This window comes from Chelon labrosus (assembly GCF_963514085.1).
Source record: "Chelon labrosus genome assembly, chromosome: 19".
NCBI lineage: Eukaryota > Metazoa > Chordata > Actinopteri > Mugiliformes > Mugilidae > Chelon > Chelon labrosus.
The window spans coordinates 24,592,033-24,607,656 of NC_140352.1; the positions used below are offsets into that span (position 1 = coordinate 24,592,033).

At 39.0% G+C, this 15,624-nt stretch overlaps 2 protein-coding genes across 2 annotated transcripts; both read right to left on the reverse strand.

Annotated features, from left to right (window-relative positions):
* Window positions 1–409: 409 nt before the first annotated feature.
* tfam (transcription factor A, mitochondrial) lies at window positions 410–6,784 on the reverse strand. The gene is made up of 7 exons (XM_084568323.1): window positions 6,592–6,784; window positions 5,114–5,256; window positions 3,878–3,948; window positions 3,551–3,700; window positions 2,700–2,795; window positions 2,290–2,346; window positions 410–2,186 (listed from the first exon to the last, which is right to left on the reverse strand). Exons 1-7 carry the CDS (start codon window positions 6,675–6,677, stop codon window positions 1,905–1,907), a joined length of 885 nt encoding a protein of 294 aa, XP_084424449.1. The 5' UTR covers window positions 6,678–6,784; the 3' UTR covers window positions 410–1,904.
* A 944-nt stretch (window positions 6,785–7,728) lies between these two features.
* Window positions 7,729–15,259, reverse strand: ube2d1b (ubiquitin-conjugating enzyme E2D 1b). The gene is made up of 7 exons (XM_084566915.1): window positions 15,068–15,259; window positions 13,642–13,705; window positions 10,911–10,942; window positions 10,505–10,582; window positions 9,255–9,360; window positions 8,964–9,057; window positions 7,729–8,880 (listed from the first exon to the last, which is right to left on the reverse strand). Exons 1-7 carry the CDS (start codon window positions 15,089–15,091, stop codon window positions 8,835–8,837), a joined length of 444 nt encoding a protein of 147 aa, XP_084423041.1. The 5' UTR covers window positions 15,092–15,259; the 3' UTR covers window positions 7,729–8,834.
* Between the last annotated feature and the right edge of the window lie 365 nt (window positions 15,260–15,624).

Below are 15,624 nucleotides of genomic sequence, written 5' to 3' on the forward strand. Positions count from 1 at the left end.
CATTGCTATGGTGTGGGGGTGTCTGGTCTGGTCTAGGTGGGTGCTACATGTCTAAGAAACATCCACATGAATGCCAGGTCCAAACGTTTCCCAGCAGAACATTGAATTGTCACAAGATGGTTTACCTCCTGTCAGTGGTCATAATGTTATGCCTGCTCAGTGTAAAATTGAACTGAACTCCCTCGATCCCAAACTGGAAACAGAGGCCCCTCCCCTTATCCCATAGGACCCAAAGGCTCCCACACACCACAAGACACCAGACAATCGGAAGGATGGTTTCATTTTGTGGTGGTAGTCTCACTTATGCCCACACTTAAGTCAATTTTAATCAAAATGCTGCTCTCTCTATATATTCATATACAACTGCACTAGTTTTTTTCTGCACCATAAAAGGCCATTTAGTAGAAAATTGAAAGTAAATGTTTATTTAGAAAACATGCAACACAAAGCAAAAGAGCTGTAGTTGAAGCAGTATGAATGTGGTAGCACTAAATACATTCTCAAGCAACTACCAATACTGAAAATGTGTTCATTATTAAGAAGTGTCAGTCTTTACAATTGGATAGGAAAGAATTCCATTGGGGGGGTTCAATTCAACCTGACTGGCCGATTTTCCTTCAACATGAAGCTCATTCTTATGATGTAAATGAGCTGCCAATGATCTGCTTCTCACAGTGAACTCACGACAAACTGCCATTTTCCATGTGAGGAGTGTATACACCTTTGTACCTACAAAACATTATTATTTGGATGAGTTACAGCAAATATATCATATAAAAGCCTGGCGGGAGCAATGCAAATTTGGAAGTCAGTGTTTGTCATTTGCAGCATGAAAAACATCATCAGCTGACAAATACCAGGTTTCACAGTTGCGAGTAAAGCTTATGCTACACTGAGAACAGTGATGATACTGAACAATTCAGTCAGGCTGCATTGGTGGGACCAGTGGTTCTGTCTTAACTAGAAAGTAAGTGCTGCCTACAAGATTTACAATCAGTTATTGTCAACAAACTGCATGAAAAGATCAAAACTGTGTTTATCTTGCAGTACTTTTGGACTTCCCTACTGAAGCCAAAGATTAAACAAACTACAAAAATGTCCAAAGACAGTGACCAGCTGTTGAGAAATTTCTGCCTTTTTTTTTTTTTAAATTAAACTGCATATTTGCAAGGTGTCGTCAGTCTTCATCAGGAACCAATGGATATGCAGCAACAAACCATGCAGGGTAGTCAAAGTACTGAGACACAAACTAACACACTGTTGAGCATGATGGTTTTGAACTTTTCATGGGTTTGACAACAAAAATAAAGTAAAAAGAAAATACAGAATAACACCAGTCTAATTCTTCACATTAATACTCTTTATGACATAGCCAAAACTAGAAAACTGAGTTTTTCTTGGGACGGCAAGAGGAATTTTTGTATTCCCATCAAGTACACTGTGGCTTTCCAGACACTGCAGGCAGCAAAACGTCAATAATGTTGCCTCATTCAAATGTCTAAGCTTCTGAAATGATTACATTTCATCAAGTAACTCTTTTCCAAGCCTGGAACAGTCCCATTCTGCACCATTCTGGGGGTGTTCTACCAACCAATCAATTAGAGGATGTGTGCTGGTAGAGAGCGTGAGGAATAAACTCACACTGTACTTTGTAAAACAACAGCTTTCAGGGTTTATTTATTGTAATATTTTCACTAAACAAACAAAGACACTGATGGGTTGAAATGAGCCTTATCTGTCTGAATGCTTTGAAGGCTATGTCCTGTTGAATCTACTGGCCATTCATGACAATTGGGAACTTTCAAGTTGGCGATCAAACCAAAGCAGACCGCAGCCCTGGGTGATCGGAACTCCTGTTATCAAGAACACACCTCTTTGCTCCAGACTCAGTTGAAGAACACAGCTTATGTCTTCTTAGTGGACCCCTGACGGACAGTTTTTGTGGAGCTACTTTTCTTGGTATTCGCGGTTGTTTTTGACTTTCCTGTAGCAGTAGCTTTTTTCACTACTTTAGCCTTCTTCACTATTTTCTTGGCCGCTCGAGTTTTAGCAGTAAGTTTCTTCTGGCCCGACCGGGTCTTATTCCGGACTAAGTCTTCTCGTCCAATCTCCATCATGTGGTCCTCCCATGCCTTCATCTCGTTCTTGTAGCGAATTTTGTCATCTTCTGCGAGCTGTGTGTAGATCTGAGATGTAGAGGCAACAGAGGAAATGTGAGCACCAAACATCACTTGATGGGCCGTAGAACTACAAGAACAAGAGACATGTAGTGACTGTGTGGTGGCCAACCTGTTTCTGATGGCTGAACAGATTCTTCCAGTCGCCCATCAGTGACACCATCTTTGCCTGAAAGAACATCAGCAGCATAATTCTACGCCAACAATGGAAATTCCATTTGCTATGCTAGCACAAAATCAGTTACAGTCATGGTACTTAGTGACTTTTTAAAATTAATTTCAGTTTTCTTCCAAGTAAACACAAAGGACTGCTTATAAACAAATCTATTCATGCGAGCAATTCTTGTATGAGCCCTATATCAGTTTTCATGTTGGGTTCTAACTAGAATAGTTTTATGACTCCCTGTGTTTCATTTCAGTTGTAAGGGAGTCCATTCAATGTTATCTCCAGTAAGAACATACTTACTGTTAGTACCTCACACCACTTTCTAAATGTCTTATTATGGTGCTGTGGTTCTTTACCTGAAGTGTGGCTCCTCTGGCCTCCTGAAAGTGCTCCGACATGAAGATGTTGAACGGGGAGCGGGGACGTTTGGGCTTCCCCAGGCTGGTTAACTCCTGGAACGTGCACACAGAAGGTGAAATATCCATTGCTCAAAAGTTCTAAAGAAGTTAAGAATTCAGATTGCTGACTCATATGCCCTAATTTCAAGTTCTGGTTGCGTGATCCATGCGGTGCTCTATCCTGGAATACCTGGCATCCAGTCAACAGCATCACTGATGGTGTCGACTATTCAAATATGTAAATTTGCACAGAATAAGTCGATGCTTCATAACACGGCAGCTTCACGTGCCAGGAATGCTGAACATAACCCAATAAGCCTGAACCTGAACATCAAAAGTGTGGTAATTTTATAAATCAAGACCCAGTAAGTTGAACAGTTGCTTGAATTAAAATAAAACATTGACGGATGATTTTTCACTCCTTAAAATCTTTGGACCAAACACGATTGACTTTGATTTCTTCCATATTAAGGACTGTTACACTCTCAGGACATCCTTGTTGTCACATTATTACACTCCTATGGTTATAAAGTGCATTCTGCACTCAGTAAAGCTTTTAAGAACTGTGGTTAAGTTTCCTGTATGTTTTCTCTCTTATTGCCATGTACAGTGTATATGCCAAAGGGCCATGTAATATAATTGTTTCTTATCTAACCAAGCGTGGCCATCATAATATCTATTAATTACTTAGTGGTTAACCAGAGGATCCACTGACTACTCCGAAAATGGTAAATAAATTGAACAAAATGCACAAAACTAAAATCCACTTTGAAGCTTTTTCTGTTCCCATCTACTACCTTCTCTCTTACCTTCTTCTTTCGGATGGCCTTCCTCTTGGCCATCCTCTGCCTCTTTTCCAGGGCTTGTTGCTGGAGCTGTGCTGGAGTCAGTTGTGCCTTGTAGCGCTCGAAGTCCACCTTGAACTGCTCCCGGTCTTTCAAAGAGGCTTCCTGAAATGGCTACAAGGGAGAGACACAAACTTTGGTAAGAACACCAGACTGACACAATCCATATATATATATAACAACAGAATAAACAGCGTATGTATTGTCTTGATCAGTATCTGAGGGGATTTACAACTTGCTATCAATGACACTGTTGAAAATGAAAAGTATACAGTTTAGTTTCAGGAATACCTGTTTCTGTTCTGGGCTTAACATTCTCCATTGGTGGGCGATCTTCCTCATGATATCCACAGTTTTGACTTCTGAAAGTAACATTTGTAAAATGATCATTGACAACACAAGTGTATTATTTGACTCATTGGCTTAGGACAGAATAAACAGACTAATCTAGCTCAGGCTTGTCCTGTGAAATGACATTTCAATTAGATCTTACTATTCTTTTTGTAGTCTGCTGTTACTTCAAGTACTTTAGAGCAGTGATCCTCAACCCTCGGGCCCCGGGCCGGTACCGGTCTGTGGGTCATTTGGTACCAGGCCGCACAGAAAGAATAAATAACTTCCATTATTTCCGTTAGATTTATTATCTGAATGATGTTTTATTTTGAAAAATGACCGGATTCTCTCCATTACATCCGTCTATGACTCACTCTTGACGCATGTCAAGGCCTCTAGACCATAGACCACGTGATACGTCCTGCTAAACGAAACGTCTGTTCGCGACAACAACTCTGCCGGTGTTCTGGATTAAAGTCATGGCAGAATACCCCGAGATCGCCACAACAGCATTGAAAACGCTGTTGCCATTTCCGACATCTTGTCTGTGTGAAGCAGGGTTTTCTGCAGTGACAGCAACCAAAACAAAATTACGGAGCAGACTAAGCAACACACTTTGAGTTTCATTGTCTCCCATTACCCCAAGATGGGACCGTCTTGTTGCAGCAAAACAAGGTCAGGCCTCCCACTGATTCAGTGCTATTGTGAGTAGCTAGTATTTTCATGCACTTTTTGTTTTTGTGGTGTGTCTTATTTTGAAGGCATGTTTTAACGTTACCATAGCAACCAGAGAGCGTTGGGGCAGAGAGGATGTTACTCATGTCATGTTCTGTTGTTGGTGTGACGTTGTGAGGACACTGCTAATAAAGTTGCACATGAATACACAGTGGATTTACGTTTATTATTATTATTATTTTATAGAGAAAAATACTACAGTTTTTATGCCGGTCTTATCATTTTATTTTATTTTGATCTGCTACACCTTTGGACCGGTCCATGAAAACATTGTCTGGCATTAAACCGGTCCGTGGCGCAAAAAAGGTTGGGGGCCACTGCTTTACAGAATCATGACATGAAACTACATCTATGTAGGTTCAGTCATCCAGGTCACGGAATATCCAAAAACAAAGCTGAAACAAGGGTCTTGAAGAAGCTACCAGGATGAGTGGCGAAACGTCTGTGTTGCAAATTTACCTGGATTTTGTTGGGTCACTAATGGCTTCTGTTGCAAAAAATATCTCATGTATCCATTCAGAGGTCTCTTTGGAGGGGCGCTGGTCTCAGTGGTGAAACATTTCACTGTGTTGATATATGTAGCGGGAAGGACACCAGTACACCTAAAGACAGTGTAAAGACACACGCATTACCACAGTGTACAGAAAACATTCCAGCATTCATTCTCTCTGGATAGACAGTTACATAAAACTGATGGCCTCTCACGAGAACAAAAACACACTAGCCTAAACATCTCTTGTTCCTGATTGTCCAGTGACAAACTGGTAACTCACTGGTAAGCAGTGTAACTCAAAACTACCTACTTTAGAGTTTTGGAATATTTATTTTGCAACGTTAAGTCTTGAAAGCTTTTAAAGCTTTTTAAGCTTTCTAGCTATTGTTGTACAACAGAAAGATAAAACAAAGATATATAAGTATAGAACATTTAAATTCTACACTGTACTTGCATGTAGCGGTAACAAATGCTAAGAGCAATTTCAATACAGCCTAACATCTGCGTAGGAGTATCGTTACAGTGTGTAGTCTGAAACGTAGGGAAAAGCACTTTTGCAGAGGCAATCGACACATGAGTAAAGCACAGCATCAGCTTGAAGAATAATACTGCACTGCAATGACAGCAATGACAGCAATGCTACTGAATGCTAAGAATAAAACAGCACATTGGAATTTTTTTTAAGTTGTCGATTTAACTACAAAACATTTCACAATGACAAAGTTAAAATGGGCATAAATCCGAATAATTGTGCTGCAGGACCATTTATGCCATGCACCTTAATCTTCTGGTTTACACTACTGAAAGGGTTTCATTAAGGCGCCACAGTTCCCCTGGAATAAAAAGTTCAGGAGCTCTGTTAAGGAAATGCTCGTTGGTTGCAGCCTTTCATAACGGTTTTTGTTAACGACAAAAAAAAGATAGATTTAACTCAAAGAATCGGTTCTGCTCTTCTTCATGTTATCCACTGTACATTGCCGGTTGATCTTAGTCGTCTGCATGTTACAGTCTCAAATCATATTCTAACAAGAAAACAGCCCGGAAGCGTTGATCTGCAAGAGACTACAAACTACTGCACAAGACATGTCCACTCCATATCTGTCTCTGACCATACGTGCATTACATTTAATGCAATCAGTCAATTGCTTATAGTTGTTACAAATCCCTAATGATAAACTGATATTATTAATAAAGCCTCAATTAGCTAAATTAATTAATAGTAACATAGACTAATTCTGTGTCATGCAGCAGTCTACTCATGTTTCGCTTTACGACAAGCTCTCTGTATGCTAAGTAAAGGCTACACTGTCCGACAGCCTTAATAAAGCTTGGGTGAGTTTCCAAAAATAAACAGGTTTAGCGTGTAGGATAAGACTGCAAGCTAGCAGGTGCACTCAGCCCTGACCACAACAGCTAGCTAATAGAGAAGGTTCAGGTTAGCTACCTTGCCAGGGTGCTTGTGCAGGAAAACAAGCTGAAGGACTTAGCCAAGAGGCTAACACTTGCTGTCATTAAGTAGCACGGAGCCATGTCGGCGTTATTTAACCCAAACGACCGTTAATAGAGAACGATAAACGGCCGCGGTGTGCCACAAAACCAGTGTTTCTCTGTCTCTCCTCTGTGTTGACATGCATGGGTATCAAAAGGCGCCTAGGTTTTCTCCCGGTGGATTGTGGGAAAAAGGTCAAACTTTGTGTTTTTCTCGACTCTATTATTATTTATTAAATATAAAGATGTGCATGAGTATTGATACAAATACACGAACAAACTTTGTAAAAGCCAATGAAATTTATTAAATTCCCCAAAGTCAATTGACATGTAATATCAAGTTCAAACTAAAAGAAAATGTCAAAGACCGCTTCTACACTTCTGTTTCCGGTTAATGTTCTTCCGGATTGTGCTGCTACAGAAGCTGCAGCGCCTCACCTGGAAAACATTAAAAAAAAAAAAAACACACACATCCAAGCGTCTTCATACCGTAGATAGTTGGAAAAGCCCAAGTCATGAAACTTAGAGCACTTTTCTTAGAACATGACTTGTTATAGCCCCCTTGGTTGCTTTACTGTGTTTTATTTTAGTACTATTATTATTAGGAGTGTTGGTATATTGATTATTTATCTTGTTTATATCTTACACTTTGGTTACCTTAAAAATGTTTTGAATAGTCCTCCTAATGTTGAGACCAAATATGTCTAAACTGAGAAAACAATTATTTTCAGATAGTATTCTAGAATAGAGAAACTGATGGGACAAGAAGTTGATAATAGCCAAGAAGCAAAATTTTGTCCCATGCACCAGTAAAAGGATAAATTCAGCGACGGTTGGGCCTTACCTTTTTCAATCATTGCTTTTTTTTTAGTATTCTAGTATTCTGACACAATCTTCAGTCCTCTCCATAAAGCATTTCAAACATTTGTATAAGACTTTATTGCCCATCTGGCAGTGATGACTTCTATCCCCTAGCATTTACATGTATGCTTTTGTATTATTTTCCGCGAGCATTAAATAAAGAAATGAGATCAAACCGTCTTCCAAATATCTACATTAAGCAATGAGATAAAAATGGAGCTTGACCATAATGTCATGATAAAAACCGTACCATTCTTTAATCCAGTACAAAAGGTGCCACACAGGCCTCAAAGACACAAGTGAGAGACAGGTTACACAGGAACAGAAAACAGGATTTCACCCTTTCAATAGCATAAACAGATATACTGACAGACTGGAGGTCGGACAGAATTTTTTAATAAACCCTTTTCACTGGGTTACAAATCTGATCTTTGTGTCTGTGTAAATCCAGCCACAAACCAACATCACAGCTATTCTCAGGGGACAAAAGCACATCCTCTTAATGACAGATTTACACTGTGATGGCTGGAAAAGTCAGAATAAAACAATAATATTGTTCCAGAGGTTTGTAATACTTACAGTTTTAACAATAATTATAATAATAATAATAATAATAGATGAAGAATACATTAATACATGACTTAACCCTGACCCATTTTCAGGGTGATGCAACAGTACATTGTTTCAATCAACTTTGTCTGCTACAAGATGCAAAAGAACTCAATAAAAACCTTAATCAAATGAAGTCATGATCATAAAGGAGACATTATGATACTCTAATGTGCCAGACGGTGGGTCATACATATTTCACATTCACCCTTCAGTGCCTCTGTGGTTGTGTGTTTTTAGCTGACTGTTAGACGCAGCAGGAACTGAAGCTGGATTTTCCAGTTGTGGAGCTATTATCTTAACCTCCTGAATGTTCACTAAGCACCTTTGGAAAAGGCCTGTTGCTGACTGGCATTTGATGTCATACAACTTTGTAGTTTTACTAATAAAATGAGGAATGCTGTAAAGCAATTTGTAACCCGTCTCCTGCCATACAGGTTCATCTGACGCAAAATCATAACGTTAAAATGTCAAGGTATCCATTAAATAAGCACAAGCTATCATTCTCGTCTGCTCAAAGTAAAACCTTCTTATTCTTTTCAAAAACAAATATGGAAGATGACGTGTTTTCAGATTAATAATGTTGATGACAGTACAGTTTGATGGAAGTTACCTAAGATTACTTAAGGATTTTATACTATAATGTACAGTGTGTTGTGACTTTAAAAAAAGGAAGGAAAAGGAAAGCGAAATCGTGTTTTTTTTTTTTAATCTTTGATGTTTTTTTCTTTACATGGCATACTTTTGGGTCCATTCTTTTGCTAGTTTGTTGTATCTGAGGAGAGAAAAAAAGAGTGACGTAAGCGATTGATGTTGACAGTAATATCCAATTCCACCTGTCTCTGCCTGTATACTCACTTGTCTTTGTCGTTCTTGTAGATGTGTGCTATGTCTGGCACTAAGGGGTCATCTGGGTTTGGATCACAAAGCAATGAACATATGGACAATAAAACTGGAACACAAAAGAAGTTAAAAGATCCGATTAGTGAACTGAATGAATCATGCTACACTGGAAAAAGTCTTCTCAAACTGGTTTTAGTAACATGACAAGCATCTCAAAGGAATGTTTCCAACATCTTGTGGAATCTGGAAGAACTGAGACCGTCCCTGTACCAGATAGTCATCTGACAATAAGGAGGCGGTGGTTACCTTTAGACACTGTTAGTGCAGGGGACCATTGAGACCGTAAGATGTCCAAACAGATACTGCCATTGCTGTTTATATTTGGGTGATAAATCTTTGTTGTAAATGCAACCTGTAAACAAGAACCACATTTTATTGACAGATATGATCACAGAAGACAAAGTGTTACAGTACAGGCAGGAACAGTGAGGCTGAACTACAAATCTTGGAAATAAATTTCTTTGTGTGACTACTAACAACAGCCAGCAAAGACAAAATAGATTTTATAATGCAAATTGAAATCTTATTTGATGACATGTGGCACGTTGTAGATGCCTTATAACACCCTCCAAGCTTCAATGCATCATGACTGTAAAGGATTCTAGAAAACAAATAAACAACAAAGCCTAACGCTGCTTTTACACTACAAGTGACTAAAGTTACAACCATGGCCCGCTACCATGTTGGCAAGTCATCAGAGTGATGCCTATGTGCTTGTTGAGGCTGTTGGTGACTGTTGGGCTCAGTTTGATGCTTCATATCACCAGAATCCATTACAAATTAATTTTAGATTTATATAGCATAATTATTCATGGCCCAAGTATCACCCAGTAATCATGGATTGTACAACTTGTCGAGTATTATTCCTTGCTAATAGAAAACCAAGGTACTTTTCCAGCATAAGAGAATTTACATTCAAAATCCCACAGACATTTACAACTACACTGCCCACTAGAAATAAAGCTTCGGAACAAAGCCTTTTCCAACTATATGCTGTGTCCCTCTGTTCATACGTTACGTTAAGCAAGGAAGTAATTTCACAGCTCGACATGAGAGTTGGGTCCATAAATAAGCTTTCAATGCCAGTTTTAATTTTATTATGTAGAACTATTCTCACTATTCTCTGTTCTTTGTACTGACAACTATCAGTTGAAATTTCTCGTTCCTGTTTTTAAAACTTGTCGTTATTCTAAAATGCTTCGTATAGTCTTGCAGACCTCTTCCACTTTAGCTACTAGATATAAACTAGCAGCAAAAACAATGTGAAGCTCAGGGTCTAATAGATCAAAATGAGTTGTTTATGCAAATTAACTAATAGTTTTAGTTTTACTGCATATGACAATTTGTTTTGGTGTAAGCCATATGATACCCAACAAGTGTAGATTTTGAATTGTTCCATTACAGTCATGAAATGTCATTATCCCATAAATAATTTACAAGATAGAAGACACAGTACAGAACAGGACAGAGCTTTGATTATCCACAACAGTTCTTACCTTTGGTGGCTTGAATGGGTAGTCGGTGGGGAAGTGGATTGTGAGAAAGAAAACACCTCCTTGGTAAGGACTGTCACCCTGACAAAAAGATATTTTTGTCAGTAAATATTTCATGATCAAAACAGTTCAGATGAAAAGCAGAACATCCTTCAGTGATAGCAGTGGCATGTGCCATTCGGCTCATTGTAAAGCCTAACACAGTGCTAGCAGACAGTGCAAGTATTGTGAATGACAATACTAAAAACTAAAAACAGAAGAACTCCATGGTTTGTGACAATGAGTTGAGCAGTTGATCAGTCAGTTCAGCTTGAAGTAACAACTTAATCTACATCTCTCAGGGAGAGAGCATTTCTAATGTTGCCAAGGACTAAGAAGAGTAAAAGCCTGATGATGGCATGATACTCACCGGACCCATTATGGTCGCCTGCCAATGAAACACTAGAAGCAATTATAGAAGAAAGATAAAGACACATAAGAATGGAAGTTGCAAACATCACATACACAGTGCTCATTGCACATTATCCTTCACTTACAACTATGGCTACAGAAAATCAGACAAACTGTTTTCTACAGTGTCTAGAGAATGTATGGCTTTCTTGTCAGCCATACTACATGTGACCAGTTGACCATTTTACCATTACCATTCACATATATAGTTGCTTGATTGTTAAAAGGTCACCTATCAAACTACTGTTGGAGGAACAGGGAACACATTCAGTTCAGAGAGGGTTCACGACCTAATAATATTTCCAAAATAAGCTAAATGCCCATAAATGACCCTTTACTATACCCCACCCCCAAATATTGACCGCCCAATCAGTCATTGCTTTGTAGTTGCATCTAAGTACAGCACAGCCAGGTTGACAGCATGGGTCAAATTTTCAAAACCAAGAACACTATTAAATGTAACTCTAAACTCTATACACACTTCAAATCAGAGAGGAAAAGAATTGATTAACACCACTGCATTTAAAAGCAGAGAACTTCATTGTTTGCCTACTATCCAACTAAAGATAACCTGCTACATAAGTGGAAAATATAAAACAAAGTGGCATTTTTGGAAAAAAAATCTCCACAAATCTGTTGAAATAATCAGATCTTGCCATGTCTGACTTTCAGCTGAGAGAGGAAAAAAGCTTTGCAATGGATCTATGAGTGTGATTTCAACTCTTCTTTATCACCAACTGTACTGACCAACGGTCAGATAGAAATGCCAAAACCCCCAACCTACAACTACAACCCAACGTGTAGTTCTACAGTAACTTTTCTACTTCTTTTAAGATTGCTGTAATTAAACCTTTACTTAAAAAACCCACTCTATACCCAGATGTTTTAGCCAACAATAGACCAATTTCCAACCTCCCTTTTATTTCTAAAATTCTAGAAAAAGTTGTTGCTCGTCAGTTGTGTGACCATTTAAACAGGAATTATTTCTTTGAAGAGTTTCAGTCAGGTGTTAGAGTTCATCATAGTACAGGAACAGCTCTGCGCTGCATTTGACACTACTGATCACAATATGTTTCTACATATGAGACTTGAAGGTGTGATCAAGATTAAAGGAACTACATTAGACTGGTTTGAATCCTATCTGTCAGACAGATTCCAGTTTGGTCATGTCAACAATGATTCTTCTATTTATACAAAAGTAAGTTATTGAGTTCCTCAGGGTTCTGTGCTAGGACCAGTACTCTTCACATTATATATGTTTCCGTTAATATTATGTATCCGCAATATTATTAGGAAACATGGCATAAACTTCCATTGCAATGCAAATGACACCCAGCTATATTTATCCATGAAACCAGATGAAACAAATCAGCTGGTTAAGCTCCAAGCATGCCTTAAAGACATAAAGGCTTGGATGACCCGTAATTTTCTACTTTTAAACTCAGACAAAACAGAATTGTATTTGGCCCAGAACATCTCAGAGATTCATTATCTAATCACGTGGTTTCTTTGGATGGCATGAAAAACCTTTGTCTTATATTTGATGAGGGTATGTCTTTTAATTCGCAAATAAAGCAAGTAACCAGGACTGCCTTCTTTCACCTGCGTAATATTGCGTCAAAATTAGGAACATCCTGTCTCAGTTCATGCATTTGTGTCTTCCAGGCTGGAATTACTGTAATTCATTACTGTCTGGCTGTCCAATAGGTCTTTAAAAAGCATCCAGTTGATTCAAAATGCCGCAGCAGGAGCACTGACTGGAATTAGCAAGCGCGATCATACACTGCCTGGCCAAAAAAAAAGTCGCCACCTGGATTTCACTAAGCAAATAGGTACGAGCCTCCTATTGGATAATTACTGCATGGGTGATTATCTTTCAGCTGGCAACAAGTTATTTAACCCCAACTGATGCAATGAGTAGCTTCTCATTTCTTAAACAACCATGTCGAAAGACACATCCCGTGGTTGTGGAAAAGATGTTAGTCTTTTTGAGAAGTGTCAAATCATTGGCATGCATCAAGCAGAGAAAACATCTAAGGAGATTGAAGAAACTACTAAAATTGTGTTAAGAACTGTCCAACCCATTATTAAAAACTGGAAGGATAGTGGGGAACCAGTGCATCGGGGTAAGAAGAGAGGCAGATGAAGTGATGCACCCATCATGCCTAGTGCCTACTGTACAAGCCTGTGGGGGCAGTGCTATGATCTGGGGTTGCTGTAGTTGGTCAGGTCTAGGTTCAGCAACATTATGTGCCCAAAGAATGAGGTCAGCTGACTACCTGAAGATACTGAATGACCAGGTTATTCTATCAATGAATTTTGTCTTGACAGATGTATGTTTATCTTGTTCCTCCTATCCTCTCCTCTCTCTTTTCTGTCTCTACCCTGCTGGCCTGAGGCAGATGGGTCCCTCCATATGAGCTGGGTTCTACTCAAGGCTTCTTCCTGTTAAAAAGGAGTTTTTTCTTGCCACCGCAGCCTTCAGACTGGCTCTGGGGATTTCAGGCCGGGTTTCAGTCAGGATTTTGTAAAGCTTCAGACAGTTTGTATTGTTATTGACGTTATATAAATAAAAATTTGACTGAAATTGAATTTTTATTTTTTGCCAAGATTGTGTGTCATTAAGCCATATTACCCCTAAAAAGGCCAACAGGCAGAAGAATCCAGCAATATATAGTATGTGTACTCACAGTCATCTCCCATTGGTCCAGCAGAGCACTGTGCAGGAGGATCTCTCTGCAGGTCCTGCAGCTCCTACTCAACATAGAAAAAAATACTGCTGTTAGTTATTTAGCTAAAGAGGTACACATCATTGTAATACTCATCTTTTACTCCCCTTTTCAGTAAGGACGCAACTGCCAATCGATCTTTAAATCGGACTTTGGGGCCACTACTGTGGCGTTATATTGCGGCAACTGATGTGTGCGTTTAAGTTCAGCCACAGTAACCATAACACGGAAAGATCTATTTCCCCAGAAATGAGACTAGGGAAGAGACAAATACTGATTCTATTAGAAGTCAGTTGTCTTCATATTGAGATAGTTCAGACTATAACTGTTTTTCATATGGTGTCCAGCAATGACTTGTAAACTAATGACGTGTGAACTAATCTCCAGGGGTAAAGTAGGTGCAATCTATTTGAATGGGCTGACTTATTTTGTGTTTTCGTTCAAGGACAGGATCAATACAGTGAATTTTCAGACTGTGATTACAAGTAAGAACAAAATGTCTGAATATTGTTACACCATAGTAAGTAAACTGATAACAAAAAAAAAAAATTGTTGTAATTTCTTCGTAAGCTCACTAATTAAAACTCAGCAGCATCTGAGTTATGGCTTCACAGTAATCTGGGTGTGGTGGGATTGCATCAGTTTTCACAATGACACTTCAGCAGAGGCTTCTTGTTGATGTTTCAGTAGAAACTAACTTGCCACAAGAGGCCTGCCCTTTCTCTCAGTCACCGTCCCTTTGCCAGGTTATTTCCTGTTATGAGAAGAATGGCATGCTGGGGAGGAAAGGCTTTCAAGATATTACAAAGTATATGAGGATTGTGAAGAGAACATAAAGTTGGCTTAATGGGTTTAGGAACGGTTTGTGCTCTCTACTGTCTATCTACTTTTCATATTCCAATAAGGCAGTTACCTTGGCAACAATAAAATAGCGGAGACATGACAAGATAGAGAGAAACAGAAATGAATGGCCCTGTGTGTTGTGAAGTAACTTCCCTGGTCATTATAGTACTTCTCCGCCAAAAGAAAAGTACCAGTACAGCATGTCTGTGTCCACTTACTTAAGTTACAGAAGCCACAACTTTTAGAACAGTAACAGATCAATACGAATGTGTCAAAGAGGTGTAATTAATGAGCTACTTTTACAATTTGTTAGCGAGCTAGCATAAAACTTTGAAGTTGTCAAGTCTGTGGTGTCTGTTACATGGGATGTCAGCAGTCATATTAATTCTACATAGGATACAAAGTACGACCGAAGTTGTTTTGATGCGGTGACAACCTTGGAATCTTTTTTTATAACTCTTTTTTAAATGAACCCCATCGTTAGCATTTGCTGGGCCAGTTAGCCACCTTTAGCTGGCAACCAAAGCTAGTTCGACAAACTTACCTTTTGTATTCTTTTGAGTGCCATGCTAACTGATGCAGATGGCTCCCGAACTTACTCTGACTCGCGCTTTACTTTCGACGTCAATATTATTGCTGACGAAGTCAATGGCTGTAGTTTATTCCCTGAGTACTTCGACAGCCTGGTATGTGTTTGTGTTTTTATAAAAACCTCTTTTGTTTCCGCGTTCCTCTGTTTACGGTCGCCCCTCCGAAGTGGATCATGGGAAACGTAGTTCTAAACATTTCAGTTGGCCGAAACCGTTCATACATCCAGAGGAATTACACTAGAGGTCACTGAAGTATATCAGTGCTAGGTGCATTTCTTACATTGCACTACACAAACTACAGTAGTTCAGTTGAAATGTGGGGTACTTGTACTTTCCTTCCATGGCCGCACATGGCAGATGATATAAGTAATTCACCGACACAAAGAAATTGGCACTTGAACCAACCCAAAAGATTCAGTGCAAAACAGTGCAAAATGAAGAGTAGAGAAAACGCAGATGTCTCATCAGTATTGTCAGGTATTGTTTAAGAGTTTTCCATGCCAATACACCC

Excerpts from the sequence above, each read along its gene's own strand:
- ube2d1b (XM_084566915.1), bottom strand. The coding sequence starts at position 15,091 with ATGGCACTCAAAAGAATACAAAAG. Across the intron at positions 10,583-10,910 it reads AGGCGACCATAATGGGTCCG|GGTGACAGTCCTTACCAAGG; the intron begins GTGAGTATCATG and ends TCTTTTTGTCAG. Across the intron at positions 9,361-10,504 it reads ACCCATTCAAGCCACCAAAG|GTTGCATTTACAACAAAGAT; the intron begins GTAAGAACTGTT and ends TCTTGTTTACAG.
- tfam (XM_084568323.1), bottom strand. The coding sequence starts at position 6,677 with ATGGCTCCGTGCTACTTAATGACAGCAAGTGTTAGCCTCTTGGCTAAG. Across the intron at positions 2,347-2,699 it reads CCAGAGGAGCCACACTTCAG|GCAAAGATGGTGTCACTGAT; the intron begins GTAAAGAACCAC and ends ATGTTCTTTCAG. Across the intron at positions 2,187-2,289 it reads TGTTCAGCCATCAGAAACAG|ATCTACACACAGCTCGCAGA; the intron begins GTTGGCCACCAC and ends TCTACATCTCAG.